General features: G+C 49.6%; 5 protein-coding genes across 5 annotated transcripts; 3 read left to right on the top strand and 2 right to left on the bottom strand.

Moving 5' to 3' along the window:
• Positions 1 to 3,172: 3,172 nt before the first annotated feature.
• CDV56_104992 (uncharacterized protein) lies at positions 3,173 to 4,288 on the top strand (the record flags this gene model as incomplete). Its single annotated transcript, XM_026758611.1, has 1 exon — positions 3,173 to 4,288. The coding sequence occupies one exon, from the start codon at positions 3,173 to 3,175 to the stop codon at positions 4,286 to 4,288; it is 1,116 nt and encodes a 371-aa protein (XP_026611475.1).
• A 1,766-nt stretch (positions 4,289 to 6,054) lies between these two features.
• CDV56_104718 (adaptor protein NBP2) lies at positions 6,055 to 7,467 on the top strand (the record flags this gene model as incomplete). Its single annotated transcript, XM_026758337.1, has 1 exon — positions 6,055 to 7,467. One exon carries the CDS (start codon positions 6,055 to 6,057, stop codon positions 7,465 to 7,467), a length of 1,413 nt encoding a protein of 470 aa, XP_026611474.1.
• Positions 7,468 to 9,309: 1,842 nt separating this feature from the next.
• Positions 9,310 to 11,339, bottom strand: CDV56_104380 (uncharacterized protein; the record flags this gene model as incomplete). Its single annotated transcript, XM_026757999.1, has 5 exons — positions 9,310 to 10,686; positions 10,754 to 10,835; positions 10,921 to 11,000; positions 11,106 to 11,137; positions 11,258 to 11,339. The coding sequence occupies 5 exons, from the start codon at positions 11,337 to 11,339 to the stop codon at positions 9,310 to 9,312; spliced, it is 1,653 nt and encodes a 550-aa protein (XP_026611473.1).
• Positions 11,340 to 12,110: 771 nt separating this feature from the next.
• CDV56_103792 (putative Ras GTPase activating protein) lies at positions 12,111 to 17,249 on the bottom strand (the record flags this gene model as incomplete). The annotated part of the gene is made up of 3 exons (XM_026757411.1): positions 12,111 to 13,000; positions 13,064 to 13,342; positions 13,403 to 17,249. The coding sequence occupies 3 exons, from the start codon at positions 17,247 to 17,249 to the stop codon at positions 12,111 to 12,113; spliced, it is 5,016 nt and encodes a 1,671-aa protein (XP_026611472.1).
• A 1,876-nt stretch (positions 17,250 to 19,125) lies between these two features.
• On the top strand, positions 19,126 to 19,636 carry CDV56_103542 (DUF952 domain-containing protein; the record flags this gene model as incomplete). Its single annotated transcript, XM_026757161.1, has 2 exons — positions 19,126 to 19,410; positions 19,520 to 19,636. The coding sequence occupies 2 exons, from the start codon at positions 19,126 to 19,128 to the stop codon at positions 19,634 to 19,636; spliced, it is 402 nt and encodes a 133-aa protein (XP_026611471.1).
• Positions 19,637 to 19,689: the final 53 nt, after the last annotated feature.

Raw genomic sequence — 19,689 nt, 5'->3', positions numbered from 1 at the left:
GAAGTATGTATAAGAATATAGATAGATATAGAGGTACAGAGCCTCTATATAAATAAGTCAAACTGCTAAAAGAGGTAAGCAGTGAATGCAGGCAGAATATATTAAAAGATAATAATAGGTTTGAAAGAGGACAATAGGTCAGAAGGCAGTTTGCAGGTGGGTCGGTAGCTTGCAGGTAGGTAGGTGGTGACAGTTAACCATCACAATAGTTAGATATAGTTAGATAGCTCTCTTAAGCACATGAAGGAGTAAAGACTAGAAAAATTATAGATAAGGTGTACTTAGTACCTCTATATAAATTATATACAGGAGTAAGATACTATTATCTAATAGATTTTAAGAGCAAACTATACTAACTAGAATTACAAGGCCTGCAAGGTACCTCTCTACAGGCCTAGTGCAAAACATAATTACTAGATGGATTTCTATAGTTATATTAAGAGTAAAAGTTAAAATTAAACTTCTGTTACTCATTATATATGTTTTTCTATAGTAGAGGTAACAGACCTTAAATTCTACATTTTATGCTAGGAGTGCGGTGAGGAATCTATCCAATCAGACTATTTCAACCTACCTCCCTACTGAGCATGGTCTAAGCAACCAATCAGATTACAGTCATGCTTAGGGGCACGGGAGACCCACTATTTGATGAAACTCGGCGACAGCTGAAGGGATAGAAATATATTCCCAAGAATCCTCCTGGATGAAAAAGAGAGAGAATGTCCATTATGTTACACAACTCTTGCTACGTACTTCACCGCTGTCTCCCTTACGTGCCTTTAAAAGAGGGTGAGCAAGTAGCTGATGGCTGTTCTCTCTCCCTCTGTCCTTCGACTCCTTGCTCACCTTCTTTCTCCCCCCTCGCATCTGCTAAATCTCATAGTACTAGTCTCCATTCTCAAAGAATGAAAAGTCCTTATGACCTTCCAATGACGAGGTATTCTTGGCATGAATGCTCCTCTTCTCTGCTGTTCACCCAATTCGCAAGCCACCACTGGAGATTTCCATCTTTTGCGCAAGTCGCAACCCACGACCCATTTTCGCCTGTAAGCCTGACTACGACGCTAGGTAGATACTCTACGATGGAGTAATCACCGAAATACGGAGTATGCCAGCTTATTATGTAATTGGATACAAGTCTCCGGCGCTAATCGATCAGTCTGGCATATCCAGATGGGGAAAATTGTTTCACTTCAAAATGTAGTAGTAGTACTTGGCTTCAGTTCCTATCGTTCTCTATGGGCGTCTTCTCGGCAAAGCTGGTGGAGCTGTGGACAGTGGACACTGAATGAAAAAGCCAGGACCATTGAGAAATCCTGATCCATCGGAGATAACACAAGTATACCCACTCTTTTCATCTAATCAATCAGTGCGATGATCCTGCTGGACTGTTCATGCCTTTTTGCTATGGAGCCTACGGTGCAGACTACTGCGAAGAGGTCCGGTAACGGTTACTGTTTTCCAGATACCCTCACTACTGTTGGAGCTGATTCCAATATTCGGATGGAGCCGGTCAGTAGTAGGCCGCAAGCTTTTTGATTTCAGTCGATTTTTTTTTTTTTTTTTTTGCGCAGAATGCTGCTTCATGGGTACAGCCCGAAGACCGACAGACTGTCTCAAATGTAGTCCACGTCAGAAGTCCTAAAATCTGGATAATAAGGGATATCTGTATCTGTCTTGCGTTTCGACAAGAGGCATCTTACTTTGACATGACTTGACACGATACGGAGTACGGAGTACCCACAGCAATATATTGGGTAGTCAGCGAGACAATGGCGAATATGTAGTCCTACACTGTCCCTGGCACAAACCAAAAACAAAGACCGAAGTGTCTTCGGAATCAAATGGGTCCAAAGACTCCCCAACTATAGGAGCTAATAGCAGTGATGCTTGCTTCTCAAAGTTATAGAAAGCTCGCAGCTCCGAATCGGAGGGTTAGGCTTTGGAAATGAGAAGGCCTAATCTCAGCAGGGCGGCCACCCATCTTCAGTCTTCACGCAGAAGGGATATACTTTACCTGTCTTATGGCTTTGCCTGTCTATATAGAGATCCCTTGCGAGCGTGGGCCTCCTCAGCTGGAAGATTGTCAAAATGGCCTCTCTGCGCTTAGCATCAAGGCGCGGAATAAAACGTAGGCACTGTTCGTACAACTACTGACCTTCTAAACCGTCACAGAAACAATCCCATCTGATGCTTTATAAAGCCAAAACAGGCTTTGCGCCAAATAATGAGGCTTGAGCTTGCCTGTCAGCGGTACTGACACCCTTTAATCTTGAAGACGGTTGGTAAGCGCCACGCCGGAGATTCCAAAGCCAATCGGAAACTTGGCCTCCTTGTATTTCCTGCAGTTCTGCAACGATATCGAGATCCCTCAGACGTGCGATGAGGATTATGGGGTATCCCTCCAATCGAGCTACGCGCTGTTGCTATTTGGGGCATCTCAATGTTATGCTCTTGAGCCTGAAAACCTTTCTTCTGCTCGTTCCACCAGATTCTTCAGGCTTCCCAAGGCAAAGAAAAAACTCCTAAACGCCTACTCTAGAGTGCCGCTGTTACAGATCGATGAGTAGCCCTCTGCTGGAAGGGGTACAACGGATCTCAAAGTGATTGGCTTCAAACGTTCCTTCACAAGCTGGGCCTGTGGCTGCCTTTAGCGCCGTGCAAGAATACTGGACCCTCTCTTTGTTTCCTATTGACACTGGTCTGTTGAGTCAACCACCCATCTGTTTCGAATGAATAAAGCATTATCTGAGGGCCACAATGGCACTTGTTTCTTCATTGAGAATAGGCAGATGCAAAGCCTATTTGAAAAAAGAGGAGAGGCCGCTGAAAAGGTCGCATGATCTTTTGTGTTTCAATGCCCATTGTCTTTGGTGGAGTGATCGCTTCACACCCTATTGTTTAGTCTCGGTCTTTGATGATTTCAACAAAGAATAAGTGAGAATAGTCAGTGTGATTCGAGATACCTGAGGACCAGAACCAGCACCTGAGAAGACGAGGGAGAACCACCCTTGATGGATTTCTAAAGCGTACGGCTCTCCTGCTTACTATATCGACGAATACACTGAGTAGAAAGCAACAAATAAACTCGCTGGTTTCGAGGCAACTCTACTGGTCGGTGTCCTACTACCTCTGTCAACATCTCTAAGTCTTTTGAGGGAGCCAGAATATCATGCAAGCGATGCGCGTCCTCAGTGTCGCCGTTTCGAGGTTGCTCGCCTTCGCCCTCATTTCCACAACAGTCAACGCCCATTCTTGGGTTGAACAGCTCATGGTCATCGCGCCGAATGGAACGTTTGTTGGCTCTCCAGGATATCCTCGAGGAAATGTTCTTCGCACTGATCCTACCTTCAACGACAAGACCATGACCAATCTGATACCGCCTGACGGCCGGGCAAATCTGAGTCAGATCCTTCCGAGTGATCGTTTGTGTAAGGATACGCAACAGAAACAGGCCCAGACTGAGGGTAGTCCAAGGCTCCAGGCAAGTCCTGGAGCTGCTATCGCCCTTCGCTTCCAGGAAAACGGCCATGTGACCCTACCCCAGAACCAGCCTGGAAAACCCAGGAATCGTGGGACGATATATGTCTACGGGACGGCGGAGCCAAAGGACGATGAACGGCTCCTTGACGTACACAATGTCTGGAACAAGGAAGGCACAGGAGGCGACAGGCGTGGCGTCCTCTTGTCGATGCAGAATTTTGACGATGGCCGCTGCTACCAAATTAACAGTGGTCAGATCTCCGAACATCGCCAGACTGTGTACCCGCATGAGGCAAACCAACTCATGGGAGCCGATCTCTGGTGCCAACAGGACATTGCGCTGCCATCTGAAGCGTCAACCGGCAAGCCCTACACGCTGTACTGGGTTTGGGACTGGCCTACAGCTCCGGGAGTGGACCCCTCCTTGCCGAATGGAAAGCAAGAAATCTATACTACCTGTATCGATGTGGATGTGATTGATGGTCCTCTTAGTCATGTCCGTATACCGGCGAACTACGTCGAGGACCAGTCCCTGAACAATGCGGCCATCCCATCGCAGTTCGCAGAGGTATTCGGATTAGAAGGTTCCTCGGTCTCCGCGCCTGTCTCTTCGATATCTCGGCTGGTTCCGACACCGACCGCCGTTCCCAAGCAACCCACACCAGCGACAGTGACTTCTTTTATTACTTTGACCAAGACTGTTTACCCGAACGCTGGTCAGACCAGACTAGGCTCATCAACTCCTAGCTCTTCCATGCCCAGCTTCTCTGCTCCAGCTTGGAACTGGTTTCGAAGGCCTGTCTAATTCTTCAACACCCTTATCCTCAAGGCAAAGGGTCAGCAGATCTGTCCTAGAGCTCTCGTTTATCAGCCACAGCTGGTACTGTGCGTCCTTCATTTTTAGTTCCGGTTCTTCTTTGTTTATAAAGAATAGAAAGGGTTTCCAACGCAACAAATTAGTTGAAGACCATCGTCTGAGAGTATAATGGTAGAAGTACTCCGTAGAGAACCATGTATTGCTGCCAGCTCACGCCCAATCTGTGTGGCTGTCACTCGCCGGGAGAATTCGTCCTGTTCATAGATCTTCCAGCCAGCCTTATCATTTTCCAGAAAGCAAGGGCGACCAGTTTCGCATACCAGCCTACCATTAGGTTACATGCGAGAAAATGCTAACCTCTGTTCAACTTACATGAGTGTTGGATTCTGGACAGATGCAAGGGGACAATCATGCCTCAGGCATTGTATACTCCAAGATGGGAATAGATCAAGGCACCATATTCCTGAAACACGCTAGCCCGCGCGTGGTAAGTCACGTGGATCCCTCCAAGTCTCGCGGCGGAAGAAGGAAAAAAGCTGCGACGAGGAGATCGATTCATATTGAACCTTTCCAGAATGACTGATTTGAGATCTGTCCCATGCTTTGAAGTCACTGAAGAGGCTCAAATCGAGAGTTAGGATTGACTTCTTGAACAACGTGCTTGTCTCTGCATGGCTGCGGTGCGAGTCAAGCCCTCTTCTCCACCAACTGCGCCTCGGTGATCGCTTTCGATCCCTCAAGTCTTCAGTGTAAGTAGGTAATCTCCGGCCTCCTGCTTGGGTCCCGCCATCCATCGATCGTCCATTATTTATCCCCTAATAATCATGACTACTACTACTATCACTTGCACTGGCAACTAAGCACAGTGACCACTTGTGGCTCTTTTTCCTCGTCTTCCTTGCAACCCCTCCCCCCCCCCTCTGTCTCTCCTTCATCGCTCTCTTGTTTTGTTCTTCGTCATTGGTTGTTTTCTTATTAACCGGGACCAGCTGCTACTATATTTAGAACCTCCCACTTACATCGCCTCCGTACTCTCAAGACGCTTCGACAATAATCCAAACGCGGGACAAAATTCCTTCGAGTCCAGCAACATTATCTCAACAGCGATCAATCCGCTATTGGATGCAGAATTCCATATTGTTTTTTCTTTCTTAAAGGCTCCGACTGGGCTTACGTCTCATTTCTCCATTGGTCGGGTGTTTCGATTCGAAGACAGACCGAGGTGGTCTTGGGGATTTTTCGAGATCAATAGCCGCGCACTGAACCTATCTCGATCGTTGATTGTTGCGACAGTCGCCAACTGAGGCACTGGAGACATTGCGATTGTCCGGCGTCTAGAATCGCCTCTGGGGGTTTTCCAAAGCGACACCGAGTTGGAAAATCCGGAATCCCTCTTACCCCAGCCTCATACTGTTGGTGATTCACATCGTGCTGGTAGGCAAGGAGCTCTTAAAGTACCACTTAACCTGCATGCTTTCACTCTTATTGCTTCCATAGCACCCAGCCATCTGCGTCGGCTGGATTATATTGGGGGTTTCTCCTCCTCACATCATCAAGCGTGTTCCTGCGACCTAACATTGATCGGATCTGGAGAGTTGACGACGCGATGCGAAACTAAAGTCCCATCGCTCCTTTGCCGTCAAACAATACTCGCCTCCTCAACAGATACATCTTAAACTCACATCGCTTCACCTGCCGGAGAGAGCTTCCTCACAACGGTCATTATTTGTCGTGCCTCTCGGCGTCGCTACATCATGGCAACCCTAACCTCGTCGGCTTCTCGGCCGCAGTCACAGCTGATCACCTCGACGACGAATCTGTCAGTTCTACCTCCAATCATCACGGATGCTCCAGGGAGGACGCAAACCGGGCAGCGGACATCGTCGTATGCGAAAGACCGTCTATCGATGTACTCAAATGTTTCCATAACTTCTCAAAATCGCTCTCGGCCCGGCTCGCATGTGTTCCCAATCTTTCATTCCAGCCTGCCATATGCTCTCGTTCGGGATTTCGCATACCCTCCATTCCACCCGCTTCATTATGGTCCTCTGCCACCTCGTGCCTCCGGTGTGTCCACTCCGGCAAGTGAATATCGGCGCCTTTCGGACCCTCCCGCGCCATGGGATAACTTGCGTGGTCAGTGGTCGTCGGGCCCTTGGAGAACGGATCAGAGTCACGGCCAGCAGCAATTGCCCGCAATGTCGTTTGGCGATGGGCCCCCTTATAGTGAAGATGAAGATTTGCATAGCCCTGTGTTCTCCGCGTCCCGCCACCGCAAGAACAAGTCGACAGGGATGAATGCGAATGGTCGAAGAACGAGAAGTCCCGGTCGCGGTCATCAATCTGCCTATTTCTCCGGTGATGCTGACCGAGGAATACTGGTCAGCATGAACGCGGACGGCAGCGAGACTTACTATGTCAATGATGACGATGATGACACAGAAGATGGCCCTGGGGGAGAATATGTCACCTATCCTCCAAATGAGAGCCGGCATTCTTACATGGGGAACGAAACTTACGGGGGCTATCAGGACCGTGAGCGTGATGCAGGGTTTGAATCTGAGGACGACTATTCTGGTGCCTACCGATACTCGGGCGATTTCCAATTTGCCGTTGGCTGCCCCGATGAGGAGATGCATGGCAAAGCGGTTGCACTGTTTGATTTCACCAGAGAACATGAGAATGAGCTGCCCTTGACGGAGGGACAGGTGATTTTTGTCTCATACAGGCACGGCCAGGGCTGGCTGGTCGCGGAGGATCCAAAGACTGGTGAAAGCGGTTTGGTACCAGAGGAATTTGTTCGGTTACTTCGGGACATCGAAGGTGGCCTGACATCGCTTAGCGGCGACCCAAGTCTCGATGCTGAAGAGGATGATAGCACATACTTGAGCCCGGACTCAACCGACTCGGAGCAGGCCATCACACCAACTCAGAATGACCAGCTCCCTCTGAGCTCTGACAGGGGGTCTGTTCATATTCCCAACAGCGCAACGAATATGGACAGTCCAGCCGTCATCCCAGCTGGCGGGGGCGAGACCGAATCGAACGCATCACATTTTCTGCACAACGGACAGGAGATCGACAGCGCCCCACCAATGGAACAACGAATGTCGGAGAAACAGAGGACAAAAAGGGAAAGTCAGATTGGTATCTTGGCAAAGACATGAGACATGTTCGTCACCATTGGCCCCGGATGAACTGGCTGCAAGGTGGGACACTTCCACCTTGAGTCTTTCGTGAGCATTATGCGTTTATATCTCGGGACCGTCTCTATAAGGCAAGTCGGATTCAAAGAATCTTCATTCCTGGCTGCTAGCCTCGAATGGGCTTTCAGGATTGCACTTTAAACAAGTGCCAGCTGTTGTTCAACAGCCCGCGAAGGCAACTTCGAAACGATACATAAGTCTGGGTGACTCGGACCAGTGTCACCGTATACACATGGCACGATATATTTCATGACAAGAATTCGCATCGGATAATCTGATACATGAAAGGTTGAAGATGCTTGATATTTAGCAAATTGAGCTCTCAACGAAGGAAAGGGGATACCACTTCGCTTGTTAGCTTGAACAAACCAGTAAAGGAGAACAGGCAATGTTCTTCTTGCGATTTCTGGCTTGTAAATAATTGACTCTTTTTTTTTTTTCTGCGTGTTTTTACTGTCTTCAATATCCAGCGCCGGCGTCATCATCTGTGTCAGCATCTGTTCTTGATTCTTTTGCCTTGAGGGGCTCGTTGTGCATGGTATGGGCTATCATTCTGTCAATTCTAGTCTCTGTGAGATTGGAAATCAATAAGAGATCATGCTAGTAAATCAAGATATACAGTAAATATGGAGTGTGCCTGAACTCGTCTACTTGACAGCGAGTGGCAACCTACCCAGTTCCACACCACATCCCCTAAAATCAATATACAGATTACAGCCTAACGTAACGGCACCAAGTACATAGCTAAAAACAGGCTTCAAAACCGACACAGAAGCAATCAGGGTCACCCTGCGGCTGAAACCTGTAAATCCAGTCATCCAGTCATTCAATCACAGACTGTGCCAAGTCCAAGTCCACGGAGAATGATAGGCACAGCAGAAATGGAAGTACATTCCGTCCCTTGTATCTTCCCCGGGGCATTTAACACTCCATTGGATTGCTTCAAGTCTCATTTGCCCGAGTCTCGGATATGGTTACACAGCCAGACGGGCAGAGTCGAGAGGCGAGAGTGAGACAGATAGCTATTCAAGCGGACGAGTGCGAGAGTGCGACACCACATTGACACCCACTGCCCACCATGGATGTTGCGGTATGCATCTGTGAGGCACTTTACCTGAGCTGGGTGTTGATCGTCAAGCCAGCACACATTCTGGAGGCAAGTCTGCAGGGAAAATTACGAGCCCCCTGCCCAGGGCCCAACTTCCAAAGAGAGACACTCTTCTGTGGCAAGGGTTTGTCGGTCATTGTGGGGAGAATTTCAGTCACCATACGGGAGTAGAGGCATCGATGATCCATCCAGATGTCACGAAGAACACTCGTAGATGGAAGGAGTATCTCGGCGGGGTATGAATGGCTTTGTCTCGAAGGCCAGGACGTTTGTAAAAACCTCCAAATCCGAGCGAATATTGGCGCGCAGAACATCATCATATCGATCATCGGTGCCACCTTAATCCGACCATTTGGATTTGAGGTCTTACAGCAGCTGAGCAGATTGACAGATACCTCTGGATGCTGGAGTGATGAGCTGAGGAAAGATTCCATTCGGATTACCCAACAGCATGCCTTTTCTTAGGCTAATCATCAAGGTATGTAGAAGATATATGGAGAATAATACAGATGAGTGGAATGAGAAGACTGCGCTCATGGACAAATGATCTTTGGTGACAGACCTAGAACCCTGTATATCATTTCCTATGAGAAACGAAAGAGAGAATGAGGAAAATTTGCACTACGGAGAGAATATCGCCTGGTAATCAAAAACGAAGACAAAAAACAAATAAAATCATCAAAGATCAGAGACAATTAGCCCAGCAAATCGTCAAGCCCCGAACTGCCGGTCTTCGTCCCCTGTTGCTGTCTTGATGAGCCCATCGAAGGAGAAGCAGAAGCTGGGGGGAGACTGCTCGATGGGGCCGGGGCTCCCCAGATGCCCGCGCTAGCTTTCTCTTTGGCCATACTCGCCAGATTGGGCCCCTTGCTTGCATTTGCGGATGGTTTTTGAATACCCGCACTGGCACTGGCGGTCGACCAGAGAGACCCAAAAGCGTCACCCGACGACTTGGATGCTGCCGGCTTACCTCCGACCGATGAATTACTCCGGGCAGAAGTGAAAGAGGAGGTCGACGGCATGCCCGGTCGGTGGTTGGGTGTCATGGCAGTTGGCTGCTGTGTGGTGGCGGTGGAAACGGAGGTGAAGTAGTTGGGAGTGGCGGCCTGGAAGCCCGTCGGTTTGGGCTGTGCGGGCTTCGCCTGCTGCGATGGCGGCACCATGGAGCTCTGAGAAAGTGTGGGAGAGGCAACAGTGCTCGATGTTGGGGTTGGGGTCATTGATGTAAATCCGACCAAACCATTCAGGTTCGGCGCTTGCACACCAGAAACGGGCCGAGGAGCAGCAAACTGGGTACTCGAGGTCGTACTGACCGTGGATGCGGGCGCGGGAATGGCGAATTGACTGGCTGCGGGCTGAGGTGCTGGCGTTGCGGATTGGAAATCATCGAACTCGTCATCATCATCGACTGGTTTGGACTCGAGGATATCTAGGCCGTTGCTGCTGGCAGGCTTCTTGCCAGCGGCAGTAGACGTGGCAGCAACAGTGACCGTCTCCTCCTCGCCAAAGTCAAACAGGTCTTGTTCGAGTGCCTTGGGAGGTTCGGGCTTCTTCGCTTCCTGCTTCGGACGGGGAGGGCTGGGTCCGCGACGCCGCGGCGGGCTGGCGTCGCCCTCATCGTACTCGTCGTACTCCTCGAACCGGTTCCCTCTCCGTCCCGCATCCTGGAAGTCGCTAGAAGCACCTCCAAAGCCGCCGCCGTCACCATAGACACCGCCACTGTATCCACCAAAGGACAGGCTATCGCTGCCAAAGCCGCCGTACCTGCCGGTGGAACCGGAAAGGCCGCCTCCCATACCACCCATTCCACCGGACCCTATCCCGCCCTCGAAGCCGCCAAACTTGTTGCGATTTGCACGGGCCTTCTTTCTCTCGGTGCGAATAAGATCCACATCACCAAGCAGCTTCACCAACTCCGACGATCGGTTGCGCACGTTCACACCCTGGTCCTTTCCGTTCTGGTCGATGTAATGAAATTGGCGTAGCATCCGGATCAGGGACAGGTGAGACCGGGCGTCGTCGACAACGCGCTCCGAGCCATTCTTAACGAGGAATTCCAGCAGTTGAAGACTCTGTATGACACAAAAGGACGAATTAGTCTAGCCGGTCTCAGGTGGAAGCCAGCCCACGTAATCATACCTTGTAGATCTGTCGCCACTCCTCCGCGCTCTTGTCTGTGAATCGCTTGTAGATCATCGGCATAATTTCGTTCAGCAGCTGGCTGTTAGCAACGGAGATTAGCATCGAGCCCAAATCCATCAAGTAATCGTCATCGCGACAAGTGCGGAGCGGGGAGGATAGCTAACTAGCTGTGAGTTCCATTGGCAATCTCCTGCATCAATGTAGTTGAAGCGCCCCAGGGTTCATTGTTTGTAGCTTCCCGGACCTGGTTACAGTTAGAAACTTGCATATCAATCCGGACAAACCGTCATCGCTCTCTCAGGACAAGAGCGAAGCCGCCAATGCGACTGGCGGGGCGGTGACAACGAACCTTGGCCTCCATCTCGGTGTAGTTCATGACAGCTAAGAAACATGAAAAGTTAATAACCACAGCTTGTATGCCAGAGTAGACAATCGTTCAGGATTGAACGAAATCTGGAGGAAAACACGGGTTGTCAGCAGATGCTGCATTGAGGTACCTACCATTCTGCACCTTGCGGACTCCCGCCTTGATATCATACAAGGTCAGATTGCTGACCTGCTCTTTCAGACTGTTGAAATCCATGGCGCAGACTCAAGCTTGTTCGGTCAATTTGCACTCTGTTGAATTGATAAAACTTTTTGTAAAACAAAGGAAAGAAAAAAGGACTAAAAAGGCAGTATATGCAAGCTCTAAATTCAGGACGAGCGAGACGGGGACAACGAGGAGGCGGGAGTTCGGGGATTCCAGCTGGCATCCGCTGTTGGGGCCCAAGGCATTCAGCAAGTCACGTGAGCGCCCCTGAGATGCCCATGTCCCCATGTACTAGAGAGGTACATCATAGCCTACTGTCGCATTCCTACCCCATTTAATGCTGTGATGACTTGGATATCTGGATTGCCTTCAGAAGATGGCACGTTCTGACAGAGAAACACCATGTACTACTAAACACTATGGGACCAATACATACATAGAAGACTCGTCTAAATCATCACAGGGGAATCATCAATGGGATCAGTGAAAGGTAGGGTTTCAAGACGAAAACACAGACTTTGAAAGGAACAGACAAAAATGTAAAGACTTCGCTGGGGAATCGCCTGCCGAGATGCCATGGCTCCGAAGCAGAAACAAGAGGTAATCAGACATGAAGTGGATATCGCTGGCAAGAAAAGGGTCATCATCAACTAAAGCATGCTGAACGGGCCCATATTCGCATATGAAGAACCATAAACAGGAAGGGATACTGTTGAAATAAAGTTGAATGAGGAAGGAGAGAAAACGACAAAAATGGAACAAAGGTCATCAGGGAGATTTCGGGATATTCGATTTGTCCCGCTGAGTACCCCATCATATCAATCATTCGTTATAGAACTTTCTCATGATCAGATGCAAGAAAAGATTCACGTTGACTCGTAAGTGTCCATCGAAGAAGTCCATGAACTGCATGTTGTTGAACTGCGCTTGCAACAAGTCGTCCAAGGGCACCTGGGCGTTGGCCCCTGGGACCATCATGGGGCCACTACTGCCGTCGAGGGTGAAGACACCAACTTCATTGCTAGATATTGTGAGGTCGACGCGGTCCCATTGGCGCTCCGAGTAGCCCTTCCAGTAGACCAAAACGCCCTTGTCTGCGAGGTTCCGGGCCGAGTACTTGTAGGAGCCGAACTTGAACACTTTGCCCGACTTTTGAAGCTCGCGTTGATGGTCCCATTGTTTGGTAAATGGCATGAGGAATCGCTTCTTGCCTTTCTTGTTCTGCAAGGTCACCATTGCCTGCTCGATGTAGTCGTTGTAGGTTTTGAGCTGCTGTTCCAGCCAACCGGCTTGATCGTTGAGACGACCCAGGGTAAGACGTGCGCTTTCCAATTCCCGCTGCCGCTGAATTCTACGGCGGTGCTTAGTGCGAATATCAATTGCAATGGCATTGAGGAGATCCTGATAGTGGTTGTCACGGCGAATCTTGCCGGTCTGCTCGAGCTGGAGAATGTTCTCAAGCGCAGTCCGTTTCAGCTCGGAGTATGTCATGGATGCGATGTCGACCAGAGTATTCGCCTCAGAGTATGCGCTTCGCTGGCTGGTATTCGCGGTTAACTCGTCCCGTACTAAGGTCATCCAGCGTCCTTCATCCTCCTCGGTGGGTGGTTTGACCATAATTTCCATGAGATTGGCGCCCGTCTGGACCCTAATAATGTAAAGGACACATCGTTTCGTTTCCATGAAAAGCGCCTTGACATCTGCTTCGGGATCTAGGAGGTCTCCCCGTTAGCCGAGAGGTCCTGACAATACTTCTAGGGACAGCCACCGCTTACCTTCCACCTGCGCAAGCTTGGGATTCAACGTCAAATTGATTTCCGAGGAATTAACGCTCATCAGTTCATTTTCGTTGGTCTTCACATTTCCGAGATCGCGGATTATTTCCCTTAGGATATCGTCGGGGTGTGGACAAATGTAGTTGATCTCAGACGCAACAAGTTGGTGGATCGAAAAAATGTCGGACATCTTGATGTACAGCGTAGGCTTAGTCTTTGCGTAAAGATCATTGAATTCATCGATGTCGAAATAAGTTTCCGCATCTTGTACCGAGACCACTATATCCTAGTTAGCTCCTGGGTGATATGCTCATGTACCTAAAAAGGGCGCAAACTTACTGTCGCCCCAAATTTGGCCGAGTCGTTGAATGGAATCGGCAACATAGCTGTTCAGTGGCTGCAGGTAGACATTTTCCGTGCCAAACAGCCTTCCGGAGGCGACCTGAGCGACAACCTTGGCAATTTCAGACAGATTTCTCTTCTGCTCCTGCGTGAGACCACGGTCTATGACACCATATTTCTCTGGTTCAACCATGGCAGGCTGGAAGTAGTTTCTCCAGACCCAATGACCGACAGCCTGGAGAATGAAGCCAGGATCCTCTCCTGAGAACCGGGACAGGAGGCACTCGTACATCTGTTGTGTGATATAACGAATTCCAAAGGGCATGCGATAGAGGAGTTCTTCGAGCGCAGTGAAGAATTGGTCTGCAATGTCACGAAGATCCTGCAGATTTTGGATAAATGTCGCTCTTGTTTCAGGATCTCTGATGGCCTCTTCTCTGGGAAGGTCCAGTGGCCGCCGACTTCTCCTGCCAGTACGCAGTTCTTCATTATTGATCGCCGAGCGGTAGATTTGGATAGGGTCGCTTTCAAGGTCCAACTCCGGATTCTCAACCACATTTTCCCTTACAAGTGGCCCCAGGACGTCGCGCATGAATTTTCGATCACGAGGGGACTTGATGTAGGATGCGAATAGCTTGTTCCAGAACGAGTTGCAGCGCAGATATTCATGCAACGAATCAAAGCTTTCAATCTCCTCCTTCGCTGAGCGGGATAGTAATTTGATGAGGTAGTACTCCTCACGTCTCTTCTGGGAATAACCGAAGAGCCCCATCATCAAGTGCCTTATTCTCTCATACTCCTTTTCCGGTGTGTTGAGCTCTCGCAGTCTGCGGAAAAGCTTGGCGAGGTACTGGGATTGCGTTTGCAGGAGAAAGAAGAATACTTGGTAGTGCTCCAACTTTTTCCTGGATGTCTTATTCAAGGCTTTGAGGTCAAATGGGTCTTTTGATGAGATGTCTGCGTTTGACAAGAGGCTGCCAACATGGCCTCCAAAATGCTTCTGGTGTTTGACCACCTCGTCCAGCGTAATCTTGTTCTTTACCAACAGAGCAATCTTGATGTCCAGTTGACTGATATATTGTTCCGCCAGCTCATTTTGCCGAACCTGTTGCACGACCAATTTTCTGAGTCGCTCGAATTCGATCTCCTCATCAAAATCGAATTCGCTGTCGTTCAAGAGATGCACGAATCCTTTGACTGTATTGACTGGTGGGTTTTTTCCGGTTGTGAGGCTCTTGTATGCCTGGCCCTGGATTCTGCCTCGCACAATGCTCTGCGCCTTGATGACCTTTTCCATGTTTGCCCGATAATATTGGCGCTTCTCTTCGAACTTCGATCGGATGACGTGTCCCCGCATGCGCGATTGTAGGTCGGTGATCAGATCCTCTTCGGCTGCAAGATCGGCCAAGTCCTGGCCGACCTCGACTCGAACGATCATAGCTCGTATGTGCGCCTGCAGCTGGCTAACCTCATCCTCACAATCTTCCAGTTGATCAAGAACACCCCCAACTTCGATTCTCAGAATGGCCGCTCTGGAGAGAGCTTGAAGATCCACAATCATGTGTTCCTGTGCTCGGAGGGCTTCTGCGTCGGCCTCCAGGCGCCTTCTTAAGATAGCACCTCGGGCCGCAGACTGTAGCTGTAGAATAAACCCTTCCTCTTGCACCAACGCCGCTCTCTGTGAATCCAGAGCGTCCCGCACACCTTTTGCTCGAAGAATACTCTGAAGTCTAATGATTGACAGAGTGTGCTGCCCCAACGCTTGCCGAAGAGAGTTCAGGTGTTCCCTCACAGCTCCACCACGGACAAAAGCCTGCAGGGATATACATTCATCGTTTGTCTTTGCAAGTGCGTCGGTAAGTTGGAAATAGCGGCCTCTAGCCGCCACAGCTCTAGCACCGGCTTGAATTGATATCACGGACGGCACCTCTTGTGCGAGAGAAGTCTTCAGCTGACTGACTTCTTTACGTGTCAACATTCCGCGAATCGCAGCCTGCAGCAGTTGCGCATTATCGCCAGTGTTCTTGATGTTGTCTTGTTGAGCGCTAAATAGCTGCCGGAAATAAGCACCTCGAATGAGCGATTGGAGTTGCGTAATTCCATCTTCAGCGCATTGGGTCTCTTCGTGTTGCTTTGAGATCGATTTCCGGCGAAGAGCGCCTCGCACAGCAGCTTGCAATGCGATGACTTCAGGCTCTGTAGCCCTCGTGTCTTCGTACACGGTGCAAACTTTCTTCCGTTGCAGGGCGCCTCGAACAGCCGCTTGAACCTGCTTGATGCCTGATTCTTCTTTTCGCGTCCGACTCCGGAGATACTGAGCTTGAGTTCTTGCCTTTGCGCCCCTGATGAGAGTCTGCAGCCGCAGAACATCAAGCTCCTGGGCTTGGCACCATTCCCTATCACCTCGCTGGCGGGATCGTACTATGAAGCCTCTGCAGGCCGCCTGCAAATTCACTGCAAAAGACCGCATGCTCAGCCGATACTGAATGACCTGACGGGCCCAGTCGCCACGAAGTCTAGACTGGAGATCGATGAGGAGAGGTTCGAAATCCCACAGTTCATTCATGACATTGCCAAGCTTCAGCCGCAACATCGCGCCCTTGATCTGAGCCTGAAAGTCGGTAATTGAGGTTTGATTTTCATGCAATTCGCGCTCGATTCGCTCTTCTTCAGTTTCAGGTTCTGGCTCTGGTTCTGGCTCGGGCTCTGCGCCAAAGTTCGCAGCCATACCTGAGAAGCTGGGCATGCTTACTCCTGACTTGTCGAGCCCCTTTTGCGTTTGTTCGAGCTCATGATGCTCGAACTCGAGTTGGCCAACAAGGTTTCCCATGCGAAAATCCACCAGACCTTTCTTGAAGAGTAACCATGACAAAGCGTGCACGCAGTGGATGACCTTTGGAATGTTCTTCTTTTCGTACAGATCAATGAGTTCGAACCTGAATAGCTCTGGTAGCTCGACTTCGTCTAAAAATCGAAAGAACAAGGCTATGTTGTCGGAGTGCCGGTACTGCAATTTCGAATGCCTGAAGATTCGGAATGTTCGGGCAGGATACATCGCCTGCACGACTTCTGCGAGAGTGACGCCATCTCTGAGGGCCTCCTCCAGTTGGACGATTGGCGGGATTTGCTTCTGGATGACCTCCTCGATCCATTCCTTGGCTTCTCCGATGTGGCAAAGATACTCGTACGCCTGCAAAAATTGACGTTGTTTGTCCATCCAATTACCAGCCGCCCAGGCCGAGGCATTCTGCTTTCGAGCAACACTGGAGCCCTGCGCGACTGCAACAGAACCCGCCCGCTTCAATCGTCGCCGTCCCTGCAAGCCCACTACAGAAGGACTGTAGGTTTCGAGAGCGAACTCCTCAGTCTCTCCCGATTTGGCGAACTTGGACAACGTACGTAGGTGGCCCGTCGATGACTTCTTGAAAGTCTCTAATTCTGGAGTTGAGAGGGTCGTCGTAAGTGGTGGTGGAAGTGGGTTAGACAGGCTATGTGAGTGATGTGGTCGCATATGCGGTCGAGAATGAGGTGAAACGGTATGAGGAGATCCTGGCTGTATGGAGTTCTTTCTCGGAGGGGTCTGCGAATTGAGTGACTGCCGTTCGCTCAGTCGGTCGCTCTCCAGACTGTGTGGGTGGCGCGAATCAGGAGTTTGAGGGCGGTTTTCCTTCCAATATTGTGGATTATCGACGGTTTGACTTCTCGTATGCCGATATACAGATGGTTTGTTCGTCGGAGGGGCCGCATTAGGAGCCTGGGGGAGTGGTCGCAAGGAACGCCGGACATTCTCATATGTCGTCGCCGCGCTCGTCCAGCTTGCCCCTTCGGAGGTATCTTTCACCATTGTCCCCAATGTGGTCGAGTTTAGTTCACTTTTTCCTCGTCGGTGGCCGAACCCGGAGGCAGACCCCATAGACGCATTTGACGAGACGGTACTGGTTCGGCTGGGAGCATGCGAATTTGACGAGAGAGAATAGACAGATGAACTTGTGGATGCGGTCGAGCCATGTCTGAGTGGACTCGAGGTATGTCGCGGAAGATCTGTCTGTGTGCGTCGTGGAGAAATTGGCTGACTCGCCATCACTGATGACGTTGTGTGGGCAAGAATGCAAAGATCAAGAGAAACGGGGAATTTTGAACTTCAATTGGCCGCATGCCTGCTTCATAAAGCAGAAGCAGTACTGTAAGCAGGCCGAGTAATGCGCAATAGTACCTGACTACTTTTCCGCTGAGACGGGAATGTTTATTCAAGGGAGGGACCGCATTGCCCTATGGCAACCGAAAGAATTGGGCGGGAAGATCGGGTTGATATAGAAACGCGGTGGACGTAATGTAATGCCTCTTTGCAAAAGAAGCGAAAGTGAGAAATCGTCAAAAGGAAAAGAAGAAAAGAGAATTCCACAATGATAACAAAGCGATTCGACCCCTCGAGAGATGTAAATGTAAGAGGGGAAGAGGAAAAGAGTACAGGATACGGAGTAGAGTAGAGAATAATAGATGAGTATGGAGTAGGATGAGAAGGCGCTACCTAGGTACCTTTTTTTTTTTTTTTTACCTGGATAATAGATACCTGATCTTGATCTCCCAGCCCCCTCTGTATCTCTGTCAAGTCTCAAGCAAGCAACCAAGCAATAATCAACTGGGCAGGGAAAACAAATCTCCCGATCGGGCATGGTTCGCGCCATCAGGTGACCGTGCCACACTTGCCTCGTCCATTTGTGGTGACGATCATCTTTTTTCCAGCCACAGATCGCTTCACGTGCAGCCCACTTATGGCACATCCACGATCCATCTCTTCTGCTTGTCAATGTCAACTATCAATGATTGCTCCACAGGTACTCCGTCCTGCACGTGTGATCAGTCCAATACAGCACCAATTTTATAAGATGTTTGAAACTGACATTCAGTCTTTATTCCATGACAAGTTTGCTCACTTTGGTTACTACTAGTAACCACAGCACTCGGGGAGGTTATGGGTTGTTCGGGATGACCGATGGAGGCCAGGCGGGATCCTCTGCGGGGCTCATCACCATCTCCAACCTGGTTTACCCGTGCAACCGGGAAATTATTATTATTATCATCAAGATGACATGCAGTCTCAAATTCATGGGCCAGAGCGTTGCTAATCTCTTGGTTCTCTCTAGTCTTTAGGCTTTTGTCGTTATGACTGCCTGTACGCCAGAGGTAAGGAGCATGGAGTTAACTAACGGACAGTGGCTGGCTGAAAAGACTTTTGAGTTAGTCAAGCTCTTTTCCGTAAAACAAAGAAACATCATCATCTGCTTATGGCAGATAATGAAACCAACGGATCGATCATCTCAGATAGAGAATCGCTTTGTAGCAGGGTACCGTGTAGACGCTCTGGACTCCTGCTTGTTTGTCAAAAAGATGCGCGTTTCATATGGACGAGTCTGCGACCTAGGTCACCATCGAACAAAGACGTAGAAGACCCGCATTTTAGCTCCTCAGACGATATCTCATCTTCTGACTAGAACTCGTACTTCCATGTAGAATAATAGCTAGAAAATCAATAGAGAGATTGCAGAGTTGAGTCTATTACCCATCGGTGACATTATCCACCGGAGAACCAATGGTAAGAGACCCCACCTGTCCGTCGGACCAAAATATATTGTACACTGAACACCAATCTTCTGGATACTCAACACTTACCTGCTTATGAACTATAAGAACCAAAGAGAATCCATCAGGACGGTCACACAATGACAGAATCGTTACCATACTACCTCTACAAACTGGTTCCCTCCACGTCCCCAGTCCGGGAGCCACTTCCTGAGCGCCTGCCCGTCAGCCAACTCGACCAGGAGTCGGGCTTTATCCATCTGTCAACCGCCTTGCAGGTTCCCAACACATTGAAATGCTTCTTCAAGGACGAGCCGCTAGTTTATGTGCTGCGTATAGAATTCGATCAAGTCATGCCCGATATCAGATGGGAGTCGCCAGATGCAAAGGTTTGTGGGCCGCGACCCGATGAAGGCCTTTTCCCGGTAGGTTCTATCCTTTCCCTACAAGACGCAATCTCGGCATTTTCCTTGATTCATTTGTGATCTACTGCTTAATAATTGAGGCCTTTGGAATATCTGCTGATTGCCCCAGCATCTGTACAACGGGCTGAAGCTGGGAAAAGACGAGGTTGAAAGTATTGCGGTCTGGACGAATGAGGGTAGGTGGGACAAGGCGATCTCACAGGCGAAACCATGGCTTTTATATTGAAATTAGGAGTTGAAATACGATGCAGGCTAGGTTTGACATGTCCAAGCTCTACT

Source organism: Aspergillus thermomutatus (genome assembly GCF_002237265.1).
Source record: "Aspergillus thermomutatus strain HMR AF 39 chromosome Unknown NODE_225, whole genome shotgun sequence".
NCBI lineage: Eukaryota > Fungi > Ascomycota > Eurotiomycetes > Eurotiales > Aspergillaceae > Aspergillus > Aspergillus thermomutatus.
Note: the sequence above shows the minus strand (reverse complement) of the source record. Positions and strands in the feature narration are given on the sequence as shown.